This window comes from Abrus precatorius, unplaced genomic scaffold (assembly GCF_003935025.1).
Source record: "Abrus precatorius isolate BTA unplaced genomic scaffold, Abrus_2018 Scaffold11, whole genome shotgun sequence".
In the NCBI taxonomy this organism is placed as follows: domain Eukaryota; kingdom Viridiplantae; phylum Streptophyta; class Magnoliopsida; order Fabales; family Fabaceae; genus Abrus; species Abrus precatorius.
In genome coordinates this window covers 24536617-24557461 of record NW_020874303.1, presented here as the reverse complement: position 1 = coordinate 24557461, position 20845 = coordinate 24536617, and the positions used below count along the sequence as shown (strand labels likewise).

At 30.9% G+C, this 20845-nt stretch overlaps 3 protein-coding genes across 5 annotated transcripts; 2 read left to right on the top strand and 1 right to left on the bottom strand.

The window, feature by feature from the left end:
* Positions 1-621: 621 nt before the first annotated feature.
* On the top strand, positions 622-10364 carry LOC113854950 (transmembrane E3 ubiquitin-protein ligase FLY1-like). Of its 2 annotated transcripts, none has more exons than XM_027486306.1 (14): positions 622-1221; positions 2253-2325; positions 3052-3179; positions 4564-4676; positions 5266-5326; positions 6209-6275; positions 6367-6444; positions 6901-7058; positions 7143-7202; positions 7401-7494; positions 8219-8386; positions 9015-9343; positions 9762-9878; positions 9957-10364. In XM_027486306.1, exons 1-14 carry the CDS (start codon positions 1060-1062, stop codon positions 10056-10058), a joined length of 1710 nt encoding a protein of 569 aa, XP_027342107.1. In that variant the 5' UTR covers positions 622-1059; the 3' UTR covers positions 10059-10364. The 2 variants fall into 2 exon arrangements, with proteins under 2 accessions (XP_027342107.1, XP_027342108.1); XM_027486307.1 differs by having other exon boundaries at positions 633-1221; positions 6230-6275; positions 9957-10334.
* A 988-nt stretch (positions 10365-11352) lies between these two features.
* On the bottom strand, positions 11353-14334 carry LOC113854344 (ADP,ATP carrier protein 3, mitochondrial-like). Of its 2 annotated transcripts, XM_027485292.1 has the most exons (5): positions 14150-14334; positions 13792-13915; positions 13194-13646; positions 12344-12715; positions 11353-12076 (listed from the first exon to the last, which is right to left on the bottom strand). In XM_027485292.1, the coding sequence occupies exons 3-5, from the start codon at positions 13623-13625 to the stop codon at positions 11777-11779; spliced, it is 1104 nt and encodes a 367-aa protein (XP_027341093.1). In that variant the 5' UTR covers positions 13626-13646; positions 13792-13915; positions 14150-14334; the 3' UTR covers positions 11353-11776. The 2 variants fall into 2 exon arrangements, with proteins under 2 accessions (XP_027341093.1, XP_027341092.1); XM_027485291.1 differs by lacking the exon at positions 13792-13915 and having other exon boundaries at positions 14150-14333.
* Positions 14335-16089: 1755 nt separating this feature from the next.
* On the top strand, positions 16090-17735 carry LOC113855038 (squamosa promoter-binding protein 1-like). Its single transcript, XM_027486483.1, has 2 exons — positions 16090-16610; positions 17324-17735. The coding sequence occupies exons 1-2, from the start codon at positions 16309-16311 to the stop codon at positions 17553-17555; spliced, it is 534 nt and encodes a 177-aa protein (XP_027342284.1). The 5' UTR covers positions 16090-16308; the 3' UTR covers positions 17556-17735.
* The last annotated feature ends 3110 nt before the right edge of the window (positions 17736-20845 follow it).

Sequence of the window (20845 nt, the reverse complement as noted above, 5' to 3'; positions counted from 1 at the left end):
ACATATTATTGGCATGCCTTTTAAATTAGTTTAAAAATTACTAAAAGTAATTTAAGAATTGTGATTTTTAATGTATTTATTGTGTAATTTAATAAAAAAAAAACTTTATTTATTTATATTTTCTGATCAATAACTTTAAGACATGACCCGATTAATTATTTTAAAATTTTATATTTTTAGTATCAATTAAAAGACACAGTAAAAATTATATATGATAAATTTTATTAAAAATTATAGGATTTATTATATTAAAAATTTATTCAATTTTAATACATAATTTTATTTTTATTAAATTTATTCTAAATTATTCTATCTTTTATACTTATAAATTCTCTTAGTTATTAAATATTTTGAAGACTATATATATAAATATTATTTAATATAAATTTATAAAATGATAAAGTAAATACTATAAAAAATATAATTAATTTTTTATTATATATTTTTAATCATATATTAAAAAACAGATATAATATTTTATAATTAAATATCAACGTAAAACGGATCCATTCCAATTAAAATAATGCACCTAAGCCAAATAAACTATACTAATAAGACATATATTTTAAACGCGTGCAACGAATCTCGTTAATAGAGCGTGATCAAGTTGCTTCTCTTGGTGGAGCAGAAACAGTGTGACCTCCATTTTACCGAAACCCCGAAACCTCGAAAACTCGTCAACCACCTTTGCGACAGGACCTCTGAATAAAAAATCTGTTCCCACCCAAATCCGAAAACATAATCTTTCATTGTTATAATTATTGATTAGTACGAAATAAGTTACATTTGTGCAAAACTATGCTGTTGAAGGCATCTTTTTGCTTCTAAAATTGAATTTGGTGACCAATTATGTCGTTGGTCTTTCGCTTTCCATATCTGATCAAGCTCCTTCCTTGACCCTTTTGAGCTTTGACTTCTTCTGAAGCAACCCTTTTCTTTTCGCCTCCTTCTTAAGCTATTTGCTATGGTGGGTCTTGGGTTATTCCTCTGGATTTCTTCTAGTCAGCTTCAACTGAGAAGTGGTTTGTTGAATTGGAGTTGAATTTTTAGGGGTTTGATATGTTTGCCACTGAAAGATTGGAGCTTTGTTTGTTTAAGAGGAGGAGGGGGCTGGGAATTTTGTTTCAGATTGCATTTGAGTGGTGGGTTGTTCTACAGTTACTTAGTCCTGTGGCGGGTCTCAGACCCTTAAGAGAGAGAAGTCGATCATGGGGTGATGAGGTTTGCTTAAGAACTTGTAATTTATTTCTTGTTTTTTAAAATGACTATGGCAATTGAGGAATGGTGATGCACATAGTAAATATTATTATTATTAAGCAATGTTCATCCTTTCGTGTTTGCATTTTAATTATTACTCACTTAACCTGTGAGGGGTTGCTTTTGCTGCTATTGCTTTATGCAGTTGTGATTTGTGAAAGAATGAAACATGAAATCTGAAGTTTAATTCTGTTAAAACCGATTGGCGTTACGTGTGTTTAGAGTGTTTGAACCCGGGTAGAAGGTTGATTGGCGTTAATTTAATATGTTTAGAATGTTTATACATGGTTTTGAATTAACCCTTAGTGAGAGAATGAGAGGGGAGGCATATCTCTCAGCAGAATAAGGAAAGAAAAATCAAAACGGCACTTATGTAGTATTTATAGAATTGTATGTCAATGTGTATTTTAGTTCTATTTTGAAGCGATTTACATGGTACTTAACAAAAAAATAGTCATACATTTGAACTTTCACGTGTAGCTCTTACAGTGTCCGGGGATAGAAAATTTTCTCATATTCTATTAATCACAAGTTCAATCATTACTATCTCAATTTATATGTTATTGTAGATCCTTTAATTGGGCTATCAGACAATCATCAATCATAATTGGCAATGTCTGTAAATTTTTCTTCTTGTCCAAAGGATACCTTGCTGCCCAGTTTTGTTGCTATGCACTTTTTCAGAATCTGTATTGAAAGTAGCTGGGGCACATTGAATCTTGAAATGGAAAACAAATTGTATCATTTGCAAATAGGTTTAACATAAAGGAGAGACCGCATGATATTGTGTGACTTTTACTGATTAGTACTTCCAAGGACTTTTACTTAATTATAAGGCATCAGCCTTTATCTTTACTAGTATATAACTTTGCTAAACACTGGGTTACGATTAAAACTTGTTTGAATTGAGAAATTGTGACTGTTATGATTGAAGCAAAATCTGACTGAAGGAAAACTTACTTATTTGCATGTTATCGATATATTGCTTCTCTCAGTGGCTATATACAAGAAAGGATGACAGTAACTTAGGCCCATTTTCACAATGGAACATAACAGGAACTTACAAAGGTTTGTATTCTTGACTAACCTAAGTGTATGCATGGTTTACTGTTATATTAAGTTGTAGCTTTGGTCTGTTGTTCAAATTTTTAGTGTAAGCAGTTGCACAGTTGAAGTACTGCTGAGCATATGCTTCACTGATGTCTGTTAAGAGGATTTGTGGTTGGATAACAAACTAAATCAAACCTGTCAAATGTTGTAGCTTTAGTCTGTTGTTCAAATGTTTAGTGTGAACAGTTGCACAATTGATGTATCGCTGAGCATATGCTTTGCTAATATCTGTCAAGAGGATTTATGGTTGGATAACAAACTAAATCAGAGCAATTGAAAATTTACTGATTTTGACTATTATGAGTTGTATTCTGTGACTGCTGCTTCTTTTGTGAATGATTTCATGCTTTAATTGTCTTATTCTTTCTCCATTAGGTCAAACATGTTGGTAATTGCTATGCTTCTTACCTTTTTGCTTAAGTTTTCTGTGTTCTTAACCAGCTACCATTGGACACAGCATAATAAAACCAAAGGGGCAGCATTCAGCTAAAAACTAGGATGCCTGCTCCCTCAGATTAACTAAATGAACTTCAGGCATTTGGACAGATCATGTAATTTTAAATGTAACTCTACAATTTACTGAAATATGCTTCGTTTCTAAATGTTTTGTTATGTTTGAATAAACTTACTTGGTTAGTTTGTCAAAGTCTGAGGATCTTTGTATGTTGACCCTTTAAAATGCAGGAACTTGGAAGTTTCTAGATACAACAAATGGCTCTTCCAGATTTCCAGACATCAGAAAAACAAATGGAAATTCTGTAATTGAATTAGTTAGTACGCCCACAAAGATAAGTGGAGTACATTATGTTCAGGTGAGATATTGAACTATATAGCTCATTTCACGGGCATTTATCCTTTCTATGTCATATATTTTCTTATGTTTTTATTAAATGGAAAGGGAATTTTGTCATGCATGATAGAAGCATTTCCCTAGTAACCCAAACTTTACGAAGGTTGACCTTGATTAGATTAATATATCTATCTGCTTTTTTAGTGACACTACTTCTTATGATAATTAATGAGCTTTGTGCAATGTGTAAAATTGATGCCAAAAGTGCATCACATGCATGTGGTTACAGTCACGTTACATCTCTGATTTGTCTATAGCTTTTATGCTTTGTTTGTTTTAGTGGAAAAAATTATGTAGGGACGAAAAAGTGGAGAAAAAAAAGGTTTTCATCGGTTTGAATGTTTTGTTTTATATGGGTGGAAAATAGCATTTTTCGTGAGATCCACCAAAACCTTTTCTCCTACAAAATGGTGAGATTTTGTGTTAAAAAAGTGGTGATATATATATATAAAAGAGAAACTATTTTTAAAATAATATAAAAATATTAAAAATTACATTATGAAAAAATTATATTAAAATTTTTAATTTTTGTTAAAATATAATTTTTATTGCTATTATAAAAATATTTTTTCATATAAATGACATTTTTTTTTTATTCATCCAAATAAGTAAAGTTTTCTTTCTTATTTCTATCCATCTAAATCTAATCAACACATCTTTTCCATCTCATTTCTCATATTTCTCTCATCATATTCTCTTTTACTTGTTTTCTTTCTACTCATTTTCTATTACTTCCAAATATAGCATTAGGGTTTCATCTTTTGCTTTGTCCATGTCTCTGTGTGTATGAGAGAGAGAGCATTTATCTTTGGGTGTCTTTTAAATGTAATTGATAAACACTTATTTTCTTTTTTATTTTTAAATTGTTACTCAATGTAAATTGAAATGCCTCAGTTGTTACATTATTTTTTAATTTTTTTTATAAAATTAATATTTCAAACTCATCGAATGCCCCTGCCCATCAAATGAAATTATCTTGTGAAAGATAAGACTCTCTTCTGTTGTTATAATGAGATTTTATGCATATTTGGACAAGTATCTGCATTCATATTTCAAGGTTAGAGAGGCTGATAATCTGTAGAGGTCCTGAAGCTTTGAGGGATCATATTGTTTAACTGAGTCCATCTCAGTTGCTGAATCAAGTGCTTTTCATGCTTCTGATATATATACACATAGCATAATCTAGAACTGAACACCATATTTTGGATATTGTAAACCAAATAATTTACCCTTTCATCTCACCATAGAACAATAATATTGTCATGGAAAATATTTAGACTGTTTCAGTAAAATTATCCTGATTCTTTTATAACAATTAGTCCTCTTTTTTATGTTTTTTTCATCAGGGAGTAGTTATATTCCATGATGTGTTAGACAATGAATATGATGGTGGTTCTCAAATCAGAATAGAAGGTGTATATATATGGCCATTTAGACAGCTTCGAATGGTAGCCAACAGGTAAATTTCATGGATATCTTCAATGTGATGTGCAGATCAAGTTTATATTGAACTCAAATTAGCATATGTCGTCAGCAGTGTTTAAAAATTTAAATTTCTTTTTGTCCTAAATTGGCATTTCATCATGAATCAGTTTTTATCCTCTGTTATACTTGTTTAATTATGTTTATTTTATAGACAAATTCTTTTGTCAATGAAATTGATAGGCCAGGTTCTGTTGGGCCTTCTGAGGAATATGGCCTAAGCGCGTTTAAGGTTTAGGCTAGGAAAAAAAAAAGATAGAGTTAGTAATTCTGTATTATGCAGTTATATTTTATGGTGTGATAGTTATAGTGTTATATGTGTGGTATTACAGACCTGTAGGAGGTGGTTAATGTGTCAGTTTGCTGTTTTGAAGGAGGAAACTCCCTGGTAGAGGGGAAAATCTGTGTAGTTGGTATACTCTTCTCCAAATGTGGTCTATATTACTCTAGTAAAATATAACTATGTGTTCAATCCTTGATCCCAGCTAAAATGCTTATATTTCCTCAGTGTAAAACTTACAATATCTGAATGTGCTGAATAGTTCTTTTGTTTCCTTCTGTTGCAGTGGAAGAGAGGGAGAGTTGAATCAGAATGAAGATTACATTTTATCTAATCCATATCATCTAGTAACAATCTTTCTTCTTGTATCCTTGATCATTTACTAATCTAATTATATAACTTAAAATAATATCAACAGTGTAGTTGACCTCACATGATGGGATAAGGCTTAGCTGTTGTTGACAATAATCTTATCAGCACTTCTGATTTTGGTGATCGATTTTTGTTCCTGTTGCTTAATCATTTACTCTTTATAATTGATATTTACCTGAGTCCAAGATTTTAATGAGAATGAATTGGTACTAACCAGTTTTTTTAATGATTTTCATGGGCTCAACTTTTTTTGTCATAAACTTACCAGTTAATGCTGATATTTGCTTTGTTGGTTTAATTGTACTTTCTGCAAAACATTTGATGCTGGAAGTTAAAATATGTTGTAATACATGCCTCCCAAGGTTGTGTGGTATTCTCTAATAACATTTTCATTGTATCTATCAAGTGTAATCTTGCAGTTTTTTTTATTTTCAATTAGCAATATTTAAAATTTCCAAATGATAGATCTTTTATTATCCCCTCAAAAACTCGCATAACAGTTAAAGACAATGTTTGGGGTTCTTTAAACAGGAGAAGGGTGTAAATATGTAAATTTATACAGCTTTGCATCATATAAACAAATCCATTTGAAGATAGTAGCTGTTATTAGGTCCTTATTAGGGTTATGTGGTTGTAAAGAAATGCGATCTTTCAAAGAGGGGTTTTCTGACAAATATACAAAGGAATTGGACAGCTTTGCTCTGTTGATATTTGATCTTTTTCACTGTTATTTTAAATTTCCGTTTTTAACCATGGAGAATTCCCTTATCCTCCAAATTACTTGTACTTTCTTATTGTTGTTTTATAATAAACATTCAGAATATTTATTTGCGACAAACATGGCTTTTTGTGCACAGCTTGGAGTTTTCTCATCTCAGGTACTGCAAGATTCTTCGCGAGATAAGATGTGGAGAAGAAAGCATTGTAATTTATCTAACATACTAATATATAATCTGATTCTTTTATTTGTAGTTGTACCATTGACTCACTATTTTTCCCATACCGTTTACTGCAGCTCTAATACATGATGTGGAGAAACATTGTAATATTGAGATTGCTGCACAAATCTCACACTTGCCATCATCAAATAATGGTTTGTGTTCTCCCGGCATACCTTTCTGTTTTTCTCTGCCTCAATGAACCTGTTGAATGTTTGTATAGTTTTCTTCTTGGTCCTCTTTCCATTTTAGTGAGGAGTCTCAGTGAAGGATTGGAAAACTTTTCTACACCGATAGTTTTCACTTTTTTGTATTGTTTTATCTTATTGTTTACAAGGACTGCATATCCTCCTCTCTTGTACTCTTTCCCTTTTCTAATAAAATGACTTGTTTTATGATTATTTTTTTGTCCATGGTGTAATGCCATCATGAAACCTATGATCACATTTAATATTACCAAGTACTGATGTTAAAACTATATGAATTGTAGAAGAATTATATGTACATTACCTGAGTTTTATCCATTTTTGTACCCATTGAGTGTATACTTGTTGATTAAAAAAATTATATTTTTGTCCCTTTGATTAACCATATTATTTTATTTCTTGTAGAAGGCGAGAATGATCATTTTCATCTAGAAGGGTTAATGGAGAGTCCCTCAGCGGATGATGATGGGGACTGCTTTTCTCCATTGCTGTTAAATGCAACATCTGTCAAAATTGAGGTCTACTATAACAAAGCGGTGAACTATACCTTGATGGTTACTTTTGTATCCTTCATTCATGAATATTCTTACATCTTTATGACTGTGTTATCCATTATGGTGTGAGCTCCTTAATATACATAAATCCAGATCTCTTTCTTGCAAGTCCTTCTATTGATTCGTCAAATGGAGCATAGCAGCACTCAATCTGTAAGAATTCACTTTGGATTTTTATTTGAAATTTTCCTTGTCATAGATTTAATGAATGAAATCAATATAAATTTTTGTAGTAGTTGAGATGAATTTAGCGAACAATATTTGAAAGTTCACATGCCATATATTTCATAATTTCACAATTTTTTAATTATGATTATGAAAGATGAAAATGATTTAGATATACCTTTACAGGGATCCACTAAGGTTTCAATATTAATGATTGGCCAGCAAGCAATAATGGATGCCTATCTTTGCCTTTTGCATCTAACTGCAGGAATTCTAGTTGGTAAGTTAGAATTTCACAACTGAGGTTGCTCTGCGGACTGTTCTCTCTCTCCCTTCAAAACATTTTTTGTTATGTTTGTAGACTCAGATTATGGGTTGTAGGGTGATATAAATGTATTTGAAGGATCCTTTCTAATTGGAGAAAGGGTACTCAAATATTTTTTTGTGCACTTAATTATGTTGACTTAAACAGTGGGCTTTTAGAGGAATTTACCTTCTGAATACTCATTGGTGTAAGCATCCCACTCGCATATACATAAAACTAAGTGCATGGCCAATAAAATGACACCCTACCGTAGTATAAACCCAATCCAATGGCCAATAGAAATTTTTACTTGGATGGTCAGAACCTGGACCCCATGTCTACACTTTTAATACCACATGCACCTTTTAACCAAATCTTTTTACCTGTTCTTCAATCCCTATAATGATATTCTACTCTAGTATAAACACTACAATGTACAATATTTAATCCCTAGAACCAGAATTTTTTTGTATTCAGGATTTTAAATCTGCTTCGTGTCAAAAGATTTTATTTTGGAGGGTGTGTCATAATAGGGGAAGAAGATTATTGATATATGTGTTGAAAATGTAGTACTGTGCTTTCACATTGATTGTAATGTGGCTTTATTATTGTGTCAATAGATGGAACTTCAGTGATTAATTATCTTTAGAAGTAGTAAGACTGTTAGCTGAATAAATTGTTGCTGCTTCCTACCCTGCAGAATCCTTGTTTAATGCTTTTGCAACTGCTGCATTTTTCAAGTTTGTGGTATTCTCAATATTTGAGATGAGATACCTCCTTGCTATCTGGAAGGCAAGTAGGCCTTTGAGTAATGGGGAAGGTTGGGAGACAATGAGGCGAGAACTTTCAGTTTTATACAGTCGTTTCTGTAAGTACTCATTTAGAATTAAATTTGCTGTCTGCTGAATGGTTGTGTATTATCATCAACGTGGATTTTACTTTGAGTCATTAGCTCCCTAGAATCCATGATCAAGTTCTCTTATTTATTGAATTGTTGAGCTTTGATGGTCAATGTACTTCTTAGGGGCCACTCAGCTGAGTTAAACTACTTTTATGACTGTTTTACTGATCAAGATTCAATTCCCGCTTTTAAGTTTATTTTTGTTATCAGAAAAGAAAACTATGATGCTTGCTTGAAAATATTTGGTGGGTTACAAAAATTATGATAACTGCTAGTCAATTGTCATTTGAATTGCTTTTAAAATGCTGTTATATTAGCAATTAATTTAACATATATTTTACTGTTTTTTTTTTCTTTGGGCCAACATAAATCTTTGAACTTGAGAAGTGTAAAAATGAGTTACCATGATAAAAATGAGTTACAGGATGGCAAATATCTCAGTGTAATAAATACACGTTTTCATTTTCAAATACATTCCAATGTTGAAGCATGCCAAAGAACTCTAGCTATTTGTTTCATATTGTTTCTACCGATGGAAAGAATTTTGTATACGAAGGAGAGGGGCTCGAAATTAACTGTTTAACTTGTTTTGCAGATGGGATCTTGTTGGGAGGCATTCTACTCATGTATGAGTTCCATAATTTTTTGAGACCTATTCTTCTTCTTATGTACTCTTTTTGGATACCACAGATAATCACCAATGTTATCCGCGATTCACGCAAACCATTGCATCCTCATTATATCTTAGGGATAACTATTACTCGGCTAGCAATCCCATTATATATTTTTGGTTGCCCTAACAACTTCATGCGCATAGAACCAGACAAAAGCTGGTGTGTTTGCTTGGCTATATTTATCGGACTTCAAGCTGCAATTCTCCTACTTCAGCACTATCTTGGGTCACGTTGGTTCATTCCTCGCCAGGTTGGGCCTACTGTTCTTGATACTTTTATAACCACAGACACATTTAGAATGCTTAAATCTAATTGGCCTTTCCTAAAAGACTGGGTTTAAACAGCGCATAGTAGCATCATTTGGTTCATGTAACCAGCCTAATCTAGTGAGAAAAGGCTTTTTCTTCTTCTTGTATATTTAAGCTGTAACTGAGGTTTACTTGTATAATTTTGCTCCATTGTATTGGTTAATCATTGCTCTTTTTCTCTTCATTTAACAATGAGCATGATTATGTGTCAAAGATGGATAATAACACTCTTATACTCCTTGTTTAGGATTCTGTCCTAGGTTTTCCTTCCGTAATTTAAATCAAGATCTAGCATTTACTGTTTTTTGGAATTGGCATGAAGGCTTCTCTCTCTTAAGTCCATCTTTTAATTATTTGCAGATTCTACCTGAGAAATATAGTTATTATAGGAGGTTTGATCAAGACACAAGACATGCTACAGACTGTGTTATTTGCATGACAGCCATTGATCTTTCACAGCGATCTAATGATTGCATGGTATGTGAATTTAAGTATAACCTTTGTATACTCAAATTAAACTTTACAATAAAGTCTAATGTAGAGAGGCTTACACAGGTGACACCTTGTGATCATTTCTTCCACTCTGGCTGTTTGCAAAGATGGATGGATATAAAGATGGAGTGCCCAACTTGCCGTCGCCCACTACCCCCTGCCTAGAGAAGAGTACTTTTTTTCACTGTTTATGCCAATAGGATCAACTGACCCTGCTTAACTTGATAGTTTTAGTGGAATGCTTGTATGACAAAGTTTTACATTGTTTTGCATTTAATGTTACGAGAGAGAAGTGAAATCACACGGGCTTGGGTGGTCGACCTTTTCTTCTTCTCATAGAAATTTTGTAATTTGATTTTTTCCACCATATCCCAGATACTGATGAGGGTATGCTTTTTTGGTACATAATTTGGAAAGGCAACATTAATTGTATTTTTTTCCTTAATATGAATTTTTTTAATTTTTATCCTTCCATTGTGATTGCCAATGCCCAGTATGACATTCGTTTAACATTTTTTTTTTTTTTGTAATCATTTGCCTTATCTTTTGAGTGGTTAAAGTTAAAAAAAAGGCATTGGGGGTTACTTTCCACCCATCAAATTGAAAGAAAAAGTTTACGGTGAACTATCTTAAATGGTAATAAATGATAGGCTTTAAAAGAATAATACAAGAAAAAAGAAATGACAAAATAAAAATATTAAGATGAATGAGTAATTACATGAGAAATGATAGAAAAAGAAATGATTGAATGTGAAAATATTAGAGTAATACATATAACAAAAAATATAACTGAAAATTATCTTTTTTAATAACTTTATTTAAAGTTTTTTTAATTTTCTTTTATAATTCTTTTATTAATGTAAAACGTTGATGTCTGATAAAAAATTATAAAAAAAAATTAAAAAAACTTCAAATAAAGTTATTAAAAGAGATTTATTGGTTAAAATTTTGATTTTGACTGAAATTAATAACGTAGAAATAAGGCTTAATTGTTAGTTATATTTGGCTTTTATCTTTTTCCAACTGTAATCATAAAAAAAATTTCAATTCAAGAATCCTAGAGTATTTGGCAACACAAAAACTCCCGTGGCTACTCCAAATAAGAGAACCATGCAAGATTACCAATGCAAGATTATCAATGGCCCCAAAACATCTATGTATAGTATAATAAATTAAGTCTCGTTAACAAATGCTTCAAGAATATTATTACTTTTATCGTCTTGACTTGTGTTTCTTTAGACTCTAATTAGCATTTGCTCAAATATTCTATTCAATGGGTTGCCATCAATTTGTTGCTAACTAATTTCCCTCCCAAATGGTAAAGTATGTATGATTTTGAAGTTGCACCTTTTGTTCGCTGTCACGTAAAACCCATTTGTTTTAAAATTACAAAATTAATTTTCACACTTTCTAATAAAAAAATGCACTCAAATAAAAATATCTGTTCAAATTAATTTAAGCATAAATCTCAATTATATTTAATGGTTTAAAATTAATTCCATAAAAAATCATTCTACCAAACTTTAAACCAGACGACACTGCATCAATAAAGAAACAAAGTTACTGCATCAGATAATAACACAAATTAGAACAAGGAAAAGACATGCAACTTTCATTTGACAGTTAACACCTTCCAGACAAACATGAACAAATAAAAGTCTTACCTATTTACTTAAACTAGAGGATCTAAAAAACTACACGGATTTTGAACTCGAGACATGTAATGACCAACTAAAATTCAAGTTTGCAAAACTGATTTCTAAATATAAAGCCCCAGTATTTTGGGAAACTTCAAAACCAGTATTTTTCATCCAAATTATTCAATGCAAAGGGGAACCAACACATAACTGCCCCAGATAGTTGTTGTCATCATCATCTGTATCTTAACCTCCACCACCTGAACCATACTTCTTTCCAAACATAATGAGCTGTAGCTTATCATAACCCGCAAGCACCCCTGCACCTGCAACAGCACGTAATATGTTTGCACCAGCACCTTTAAAGAGTGACTTAGTACCCTCTTTTGCAATGATTGTCTTAAATGCATCCAGAGAGCTCTTGTATTTTACAGCTTCTCCAGATGTCATCATCATTCTTCTGCGCACGGTATCAATGGGGTAAGAGGCCAAACCAGCACCTATTGTGATCCCCCATCCCAAAAAGAAACTTGCAAAGAAACTATCCTGTTAACCAAAAGAGTAAATAAGGTCAGTAACATAAAACATGGAATAACTTCAATTTTAAACAAGTTTAAACTAAATTTAGTTAGGCCCATCAACAAATATCAAGCCAGAAAATCATAAGCATTATATAACAAGTACATTTAACTAATTTACTTATATTACAAAGGAGACCTAAAAACATAATTCAAAGGAAAATGAAATAAAGATGTGTAGTTTTATTTACATGATTAAATAAATGAGAGATTTCAAAATGAAATTTTATAATACCTGCAATCCACCAACCAAAACCACTGGCTTCAGAGAATCATACATTCCAAAGTAAAGACCACGGTAAACTATGATTCCAACACATGAGATGTTGAAACCACGATAAAGGCCAGCAATACCATCAGATTTAATGGTTTTCTTGTAAACATCAATCAAGCCATTGAACTGCCTCTCACCACCCTTCTTTGCAGCCTTTGCATCATTTGCTAAACGTGTTCGGGCATAGTCCAAAGAATAGACAAACAAGAGGGAGGAAGCTCCAGCAGCTCCACCAGATGCTAAATTCCCAGCAAACCATTTCCAGTAGCCATCTTTGTCTTTTTTAAAGTTGAAAAGCCTCTTGAAATAATCCTTAAAAGCAAAGTTCAGAGCCTAGGGAAAAAAAAAACACATTAAATATACATGCAGACCAAGCAGTCAAAACGCAAAAGCCAAATGTAAATTTACATTCACGCATCACAGTCAAATAAGAGGGGGTAACAGCAGGATGCAATTACAAGAGAACTGTGATATATTATGTAATATCCATCCTTAGCAACTCCGAATATAGAAGAATGCTTTATGAACAACACTCCGTAAAGACAAAAAGGACAACAAATATGCAGAGCCATTGGGTTGAATGTGGCTTTGTGCAAAATATAATAATACGCTGCACAGATCCAGGATACATATAATGGCACAGAAGTAAGTGTGAGTTTTGCACGTGAAGGAAAAGGAAAACAAAGGCATTGCAGAAGTACACAAAGCAAAGACAGCACAGTTAGAACAATAAATCAGATGTCACATGATAAAAGATAATCACATCAGACAAACTCAGCAATATTCCAACATGAGAGGAAAGAAAAATCACCTGAGTAGGGAAGTATCTGATAACATTAGCAGTGTTTCCTCTCCAAAGAGCAATCACCCCTTCATCCTTCATGGTGCGAGAAAAACAATCAACAATTCCCTTGTACGGTTCAGATAACCGGCCACTTTTGATCATTTCATCTTGATTTTGAATGAGCAACTTAACCCGCTCAATTGGAGCCGCTGCCGTCTTAGACACAGCAGCCGACACTCCTCCCATGAGGAAATCTATAAAAAATGCAGATGCCCCTTTCTCTGCTGGCGCTTGCGCCGTGATTGGAACCAACCCCGAAGACTGCAAGCCTCCATTAAAGTAGGTACAAGTTGTAGAATAGTTTCTGGAGTGACTAGGGGCAAGCCTGGACACAAGATAAGATTGCCCAGATAACTTCTGAACTACAGATGGATGCCGCGAATGCAACCCGTCCGCCATCGCAGCACTTTAGACAAATGCCTATCAACATTCAACCATAAATCAACAACTAAAATTTGAAATAAAAAAATAAAAGATAAAAAACATTTTCCCTTTCAAATAGCCTTGATATGCTTCATACACTTAACCTATGCATTTACGATATACACAAGCACATAAATTCCGCCCCAATTTAGCAGAATGCAAGAATTTGAGGAGGCTAAATGCTACGAAATTCGAAAATAGTAGATAACTATGACAAAATCCATTACAGTTTCCAGTTTAGCTTTACTCACTGTTAGACTCTGATGCTACAAATCAAGTCACAATTAGGATCAGAAATGATAAGTAATTGCTTAATAAACAAACTAATGAACTAACAGAACATGAACTACCTACCCAAATAACTAATTAGCAACGGAAAAACAGTGACATAGTAAGGTCAGGGGCAAAATATGCATTAGATCGAAATAAAAGAATGCAGATCTTAAAGAGCAAAAAGAAATAGAAGTAGCACAGTTTGTAAAAGTGGAAGAGGGTAATACCCAAAAAGGGTGAAGGGAGAAGCTTGGTGTCTTTCTCAGATCGTGTGGGAAGGGAATTGAACCAGACTCGCCCAATAAATGGGAGCACCGCAGCAATATTAGGGTTTTATTCATTGACCATTTTACCCTTCCCTCATTCTTTTTTTTCCTAATACCAAAATAAGTTTTTATATTTTTGGTAATACACTTCCTTCCAGCACGCCCCACTCAAGTCCATTGTCTTCTTCTCAAACACCATTTACATTGGTTTACTACTTCCAATTTATTAATTACTCTCAATCTTGCTATTTGTCTATTTTAAATTATTTTTCTAATTATATGATATTTTATGCATTCGTCAAATCTTTTAAACATATTTTTTATATAATTTATTTAATTCAAAAATTTAAATTCAATTATAAAAGTGTTTTTTCAAAAACTAGTTTAAAGTGCATATATTTTTTTAATAACTCAAACAACTTATTTATATATCGAACATATAGGTCAGCTGACATTTAATTATTTTAAATTAATTAATAGTCTTAAATTTAAATTATATTATACCGTTACATTAAATACTAAAAAAAATGTCACTTACAATAATTGTGCTCAATTTAAATTGTTACTGCATCCTAATTGTGAGCTTCAGACAATAAATTTGTGCGGCTGTTGGTTAATCGTAGTCAATGATGCAACATTGAATATATTGTTGCAATTACCACCGAAATGTATGATAAATTGGGAATAATGATGTGTGATTGTGATTATGAACACTGACAATTGTTACCGTGTAACTAACAAGATTTCAGTTTTATTATTTGAATACTTAAAAGTTAATACCATATATAATGTTATATATGATTATTTATACCTTATTTTTTATTAACTTCTTATATACATATATCTCAAAAATATATATATTTTTAACTCACAATAAAAAAAATAAAAGAGAAAACTAGAAAGTTATATTTTTAGAATCCAATATGAAATATTCTAAAATAAAATGTGACCAATGTAACCTTATATGAGCCTGAATTTGCATCAATTCGAAATGAATCTCTGGGCAGGAATTTTTAAAATCTATATTTTTTTTAAAAATGATTTATATATTACTTTTTCAAAATCTAAGTCTCGAATATATACTAAATTTCCTCCAACAACTAAATTTTAAAATTAATTAATAAATCACTGTCATCCTTTTTATATAGAAAAAAAATTATCAAAACATAGTAATTTTAAAGAAATTTGTGAAAAGATAAAAAAATAAAATAAAAATTACAAATAACATTTTTTGTACTTTAAATTTTTTTAAAATCATCATTTTTTATTTTTTATTTTTTAAAATTGTCTGCGGTGAATTTTGACTTTTTTAAAAATTACCAGTAATTTTTGGAACTTTATAATTTTTTTATATTTTATATTTAAATTCCTACGCTTGCATCATTGACAAATTTTGAATCCTATAATTTTATAATTTTTGAAATACATTATATTTTAGAATATATTATTTTTAAATATCATATATAAAAAGATAATTATCACTTTCTCAATTTAATTTTTAAAAGTGAAAAAATTAAAGTAAATTGATTAAAAGTGTGAAAAGATCAAATTCCTTCTTTGTAAGTTAAAATAAAAAAAAATCTCCGCCCAACCCAGCCAACCTCTACTTTATGCCCTTATGCTACATATCATGAGAGAGATAGAAAAATGTAAAATAGAATAAATGAATAGGCTCAAGCAAAAGATTTGTCTCATATATTTACTGAGGAGACGTGCTTAGGGGGCCTTAGGCTCACGGAACCACACAGGTACATCATATACTCTTCTTTGCCACATGGTCCCACTACTTTACCACAATTCTCCACTTCATCAACTTCCTTGTTCAATAATTCCACTTGATGATCACGGTACATACTACATAGTAGAAAGAGAAAGAGAGAGTTTTTGCTCCAGTTTCAATTTCACATCTCTCACTATCTTCTCTTCTAGTCCATGGCACCGCCACATCAATAAAAACAAAGCTTTTAAGCGAGGTGTTGAGAGAATGGAGCACTTTGTGGTCCTCATTCGCCACAAATACTCTCTCTCTCACACACACACACTTTTTCACCTTTATTTCCTCTGGTTCATCACCCTCAAACTTACCTTCCAACTTGCAACTCTTTCAGTTCTCACCCTTCATGGACAAGGTGAAGAGGGAGGGCATGGAAGATTGTGTTCACAGCCAAAATGGGTACTTGGAGTTGGAGGAGGACAAGAAGAAGAAAGGGGTGTTGGCGATGGGTAGGAAGAAAGGGTCTGCAAGTGCTGGTGGTGGTAGTAGTGGCAATAGCATGCGCTGTTGTCAAGCTGAGAAGTGCAACGTTGATCTTCATGATGCTAAGCAGTACCACAGAAGACACAAGGTGTGTGAATATCATGCCAAGGCTCAAGTGGTGATTGTGGCTGGCATCAGACAACGCTTTTGTCAGCAATGTAGCAGGTTTGGGGAGGTTCGATTTTTGTGTTTTCTACTAGCTTGTTCACCCTTTGTGTCCCTGTGTGTTCCCCGTTTCTGGGGTTTCTTATTCTTGCTATCTTTGGTCGTTTATGGTAAAAAGGGACCATCTTGAAACACCATGAGCATGGAATTTTGTTTTAACTTTGGTAGTTTGGAGATATTGGATGCAACTTTGACTTATGTTGAATTGGATGCAACTCCTAATTATTTTTAGTGCTATAGTGTGCGGTTGTGTGCTTGCTATAAAATTCCTCCTTGGGTTTCTTGTTTACTGTCCACATCATGCAGGAAACATACTATAAATTATTATTTCGTTCTATTTTATTCTGTTGAATTGAATCTAACCTCAAGATTATGGCTGTAGATTCTTATTACGTTGAAATTCAATTAAACTCATGTTACTTTGTGAATGGTCAAGTGATTGCTTAATGTCTACGTGAGATGCTGCTGCATGGACCCGTTATCAATACACAAATATATAATATTTTGGAATGTTGTTTCTGGTATAATTCACTGTATACTAAAGTTTAAATTTGCCTTGCGTGAAGCTGTAGTGTGTTTAGTGCAATCCTGCCATGCCCTCTTCTTCTTCTTTGATTGATCAAAATTGGCTAGTAAAGCCATGTATAGTACCTTTTGCTAATGTTATTTTGTTTATGACAATGTATGTACCTAAACTAACAATTGTCTTGCAGGTTCCACGAATTAGCTGAATTTGATGACAAAAAAAGAAGTTGCCGCAGGCGTTTGGCTGGACACAATGAGCGGCGGAGAAAGAACTCTGATCAGTCTCAAACAGAAGGCTCAAACCTTCAAGGGACAAGCCCTCATTTGAAGGACATTGCTTGTGGACATGCTAATGACAGGGGAAGAATTCACATCACAAATCAAGAAAATGATGCCTACAAACATTTTCAGATAAGATGAGTTCTGTTTTCATATCAACTTTGCTCTCTCTCTTCTGTCATCCTGGAGATGTTTTAGTTCAACTCTTCCTGTGTCACATTCATGTTGAAGAATGATATGCATTTAAATAAATAATTTTTTCATAATAACAAAAGAAAAACTAACCTAAGAAATATAGTGACATTCATTTCAAGGTGTCGCAGTTATCACCTTGACAGTGGAAATTGTGTACTTGGTGTCCATTTTGCTAAATCATTATGATTAAACATCTTACTTGGTGTTGTTTTCCCAATCCCTTTACTTATATATTTTATAATTATTCATGCTACTAACTTGGGTTATTTAAGCTTAATTTGGGTGAGTTTATAAACAAGATAGTGTGAAAAAAGAAAAAAAATATAAAAAAAATTTATTAATTAAAATAACTTATCTTTTAAATTTTAAAAAAAATAAATAAGAGTAATTTTTAAAAAATAAAAAAAATATAAAGTAATTTTAAGTTATAGGAGTAGTTTAATTTATATTATTAGTTGATTTTTTATTTTTATAAGTGCTTATTAAAAAATTTATGTAAATCAAATTCTTTTCTGATTTTGATGAGACGGTATCTTAAATGAATATGTTAGACCTATTTGAACTACTATAATGAGTTGAGAACAAGTAGCTATATTGTCTAATTAATAAATAATATTAAAATTCTTTGACATTTATCATAATGATTGGTGTGATCATATATACGTAATCTCAAACTATCCAATAATTTATGAAAATCAAGGGGTGAAATTGATGAGGGGAATCCTGTTTACCAATTTGCCATTTGGATAATATATGCATCCTTAAAAGGATGGCCTTACCATAATAGAATAATGTCTTTTTTTATTTATTTATTTCCCATTAATGGATTCCTTTTGACACAAAACTCCAACACGCTAAAATGGAATTGAACAATATTTTGTTTTAGTTGGTTAATATCAGACGATATTTTTATTCTAGGAGATAAGAGTTTCATCATGTTAGCCATTCTATTTTTTTATTAAATATGTAAATATTTATTATATTAAAAATATGATAAATAATTTGTCTAATAAAAAATATTATTTTTTAAAACTTAAAATAAGTCTCACAATATGATGTTAACTACACTAATTGTTCTAATACAAGTTTAAGTGAAGAGAGTTTTACGGGAGAATTATCAAAATAATATTTTTTAAATAAATTTTGAAACTAATATTATTTTTAAATATGTTATTGAAATTCTAACAGTTGTTTAGCTCCAATTTTTTAAAAAAAAGTGCCATGACTTTCTATGATGTAAAACTATTAGAAATTACTAAAACTATCTCTATTTTACTAATATGTTTTAAAATAACATTATTTTGATAATTTTTTTAACGAAGACAATTTGCATTCAAAAGTATATTGTTTTAGTAAATTGACTGAATTTTACGCATGTTAATTTTTAAAAATTTAAATAACACGTCAAATATATGAATGTCCCGAGAATCCAACCCAGGTCTATAAATGATGTGAGAAATCAAATTTATATTTTTTCTATTTTACTTATTCCATCATTAAGATGAACAACACACTATTTATTTATTACATTATGTGTGTCTCACTTTTTTCAGTCTTAAATTAATGTTATTTCTCATTTTTTTTAAATTTCTAATAAAATTTAGCAAATCCATTTGCTAAGGAATGGTCGAATAGGTATTTCAGTAATGTCGGGTCTTTATAAAATTCATTTATATGAATAACATACGATTTTTTTAAAAAAAATTGTCAGCATTGCGATGCTTGCTAGTCTTACTGTTATACCCTCTTCCTTTTACTTTTAAGATCAACAATTTTGTTTCTGTTTTCAATTTTAAAGCTTCAAATTTTCACTTGCGAAATTTGATTTGTATAAATTATGGCTTATTTGTACAATTTGAATTATTTGTAAAAATTTATAGCAGATTTGATTGATATAAATATTAGTTTGATGCACAAAATAAAACGTGAAATTGAAAATGAACCTTCAAATTTTAATTATGATGTTTACAAGTCATATACTAGAATTTAGATCTCAATTTCATGAAATAGTTATATAATTAATTTTTAATAATTACTCTCTGAATTATAATTTCTAACCTCATCCGCAATTCAGCAATTTTTTTTTTCATAAAGAGTGCATCTTAAAAAAACATAGCCATAAGAAGCAAGGTGCAAGGATTTTTCTTCTTGTCTTACTATAGTTGTCATTTGGTAGGTCCAAAATATGTTATGATTCTTAGCCATAAGAACTTAAAAGAACTAGTCACCATTTCCACTTCTTATGAATTTATAGCAGGTTACTATGTATGGATTGAGGTCGTCTTTTTGTGTTATTGTAGTCTATGGTTTCATCATTTGTCAATTTCTCTCTTATTGTCGGAACATGTGATGTGAATCAGATAATTTTAGAACCGACCACTTTGGCATACATATATACAACCAACTTTTGTTATGGCTATAAGAAGCAATTTTGCCTATGCTCTAATTAAATTGGAGAATAATTCAAAATGCTATATATCGCTCCAGTTTTGCTTCATTAAGGTTTTAACTTTGAATTAATAAATGGGACTTGCTAACCAAGCCAGAAATAAAAATATTTGTTATAATTATACTTTGAATTAATAATTTTATTTTCTTATAAATAGCACCCCAAAATTATCATTCGTTTAAATTTTTTTAGTTTGATATTTTAGTTCAATGAATGTAACAAAGTTTTAATTTTAAAATTTATTTAATATTAGTTACACAACTTAAAAGTCATATTAATGGCATTTTATAAAATTAAAAAACTAAACAGATGTAAAATAGTATTTAAAAAATAATTATATTATCAAGAGATTAATTTCATAATAAAAGAATTTAAAATGTCTATGCTTAAACTAACTTTTAAGGTTGAAATTAAAAAAAATTAAATTAAGTAATCCAAGTTTAAATGATATTTTATAATGACAAAATTAGAATATGTTTGATTTCCTTTCTAAAAGCATATTAAAAAAATATATTATATAAATTTGTACTATATTTTATTTTTAAATATAGAATTTTTTTAAAAAAAATTAAATATATTCTTAGTCTTTTCATTTTTTAAGTTTCTCGTAGATTTTATTTTTTTTCTTAACTTTTTTTTATTCATTTAAATCTTTGAAATTTTATTTTTTATCACATTAATCCTTTTTGTTAATTCTGTTATATAACCTAACAAAAATATCTTATGTGACACTGAGCACTTTAACATTATTAATTAGTTTTACTTAAACTTTTCAATTAAAAATTCA

Coding starts and splice junctions, on each gene's coding strand:
- LOC113854950 (XM_027486306.1), top strand. CDS start 1,060: ATGTTTGCCACTGAAAGATTGGAGCTTTGTTTGTTTAAGAGGAGGAGG. Junction 6,276..6,366: donor GATGTGGAGAAGAAAGCATT/GTAATTTATCTA, acceptor CGTTTACTGCAG/CTCTAATACATGATGTGGAG. Junction 9,344..9,761: donor GTTGGTTCATTCCTCGCCAG/GTTGGGCCTACT, acceptor AATTATTTGCAG/ATTCTACCTGAGAAATATAG.
- LOC113854344 (XM_027485292.1), bottom strand. CDS start 13,625: ATGGCGGACGGGTTGCATTCGCGGCATCCATCTGTAGTTCAGAAGTTA. Junction 12,716..13,193: donor TCAGATACTTCCCTACTCAG/GTGATTTTTCTT, acceptor TTTTTTCCCTAG/GCTCTGAACTTTGCTTTTAA. Junction 12,077..12,343: donor TTTTGGTTGGTGGATTGCAG/GTATTATAAAAT, acceptor TTTGGTTAACAG/GATAGTTTCTTTGCAAGTTT.
- LOC113855038 (XM_027486483.1), top strand. CDS start 16,309: ATGGACAAGGTGAAGAGGGAGGGCATGGAAGATTGTGTTCACAGCCAA. Junction 16,611..17,323: donor TTTTGTCAGCAATGTAGCAG/GTTTGGGGAGGT, acceptor ATTGTCTTGCAG/GTTCCACGAATTAGCTGAAT.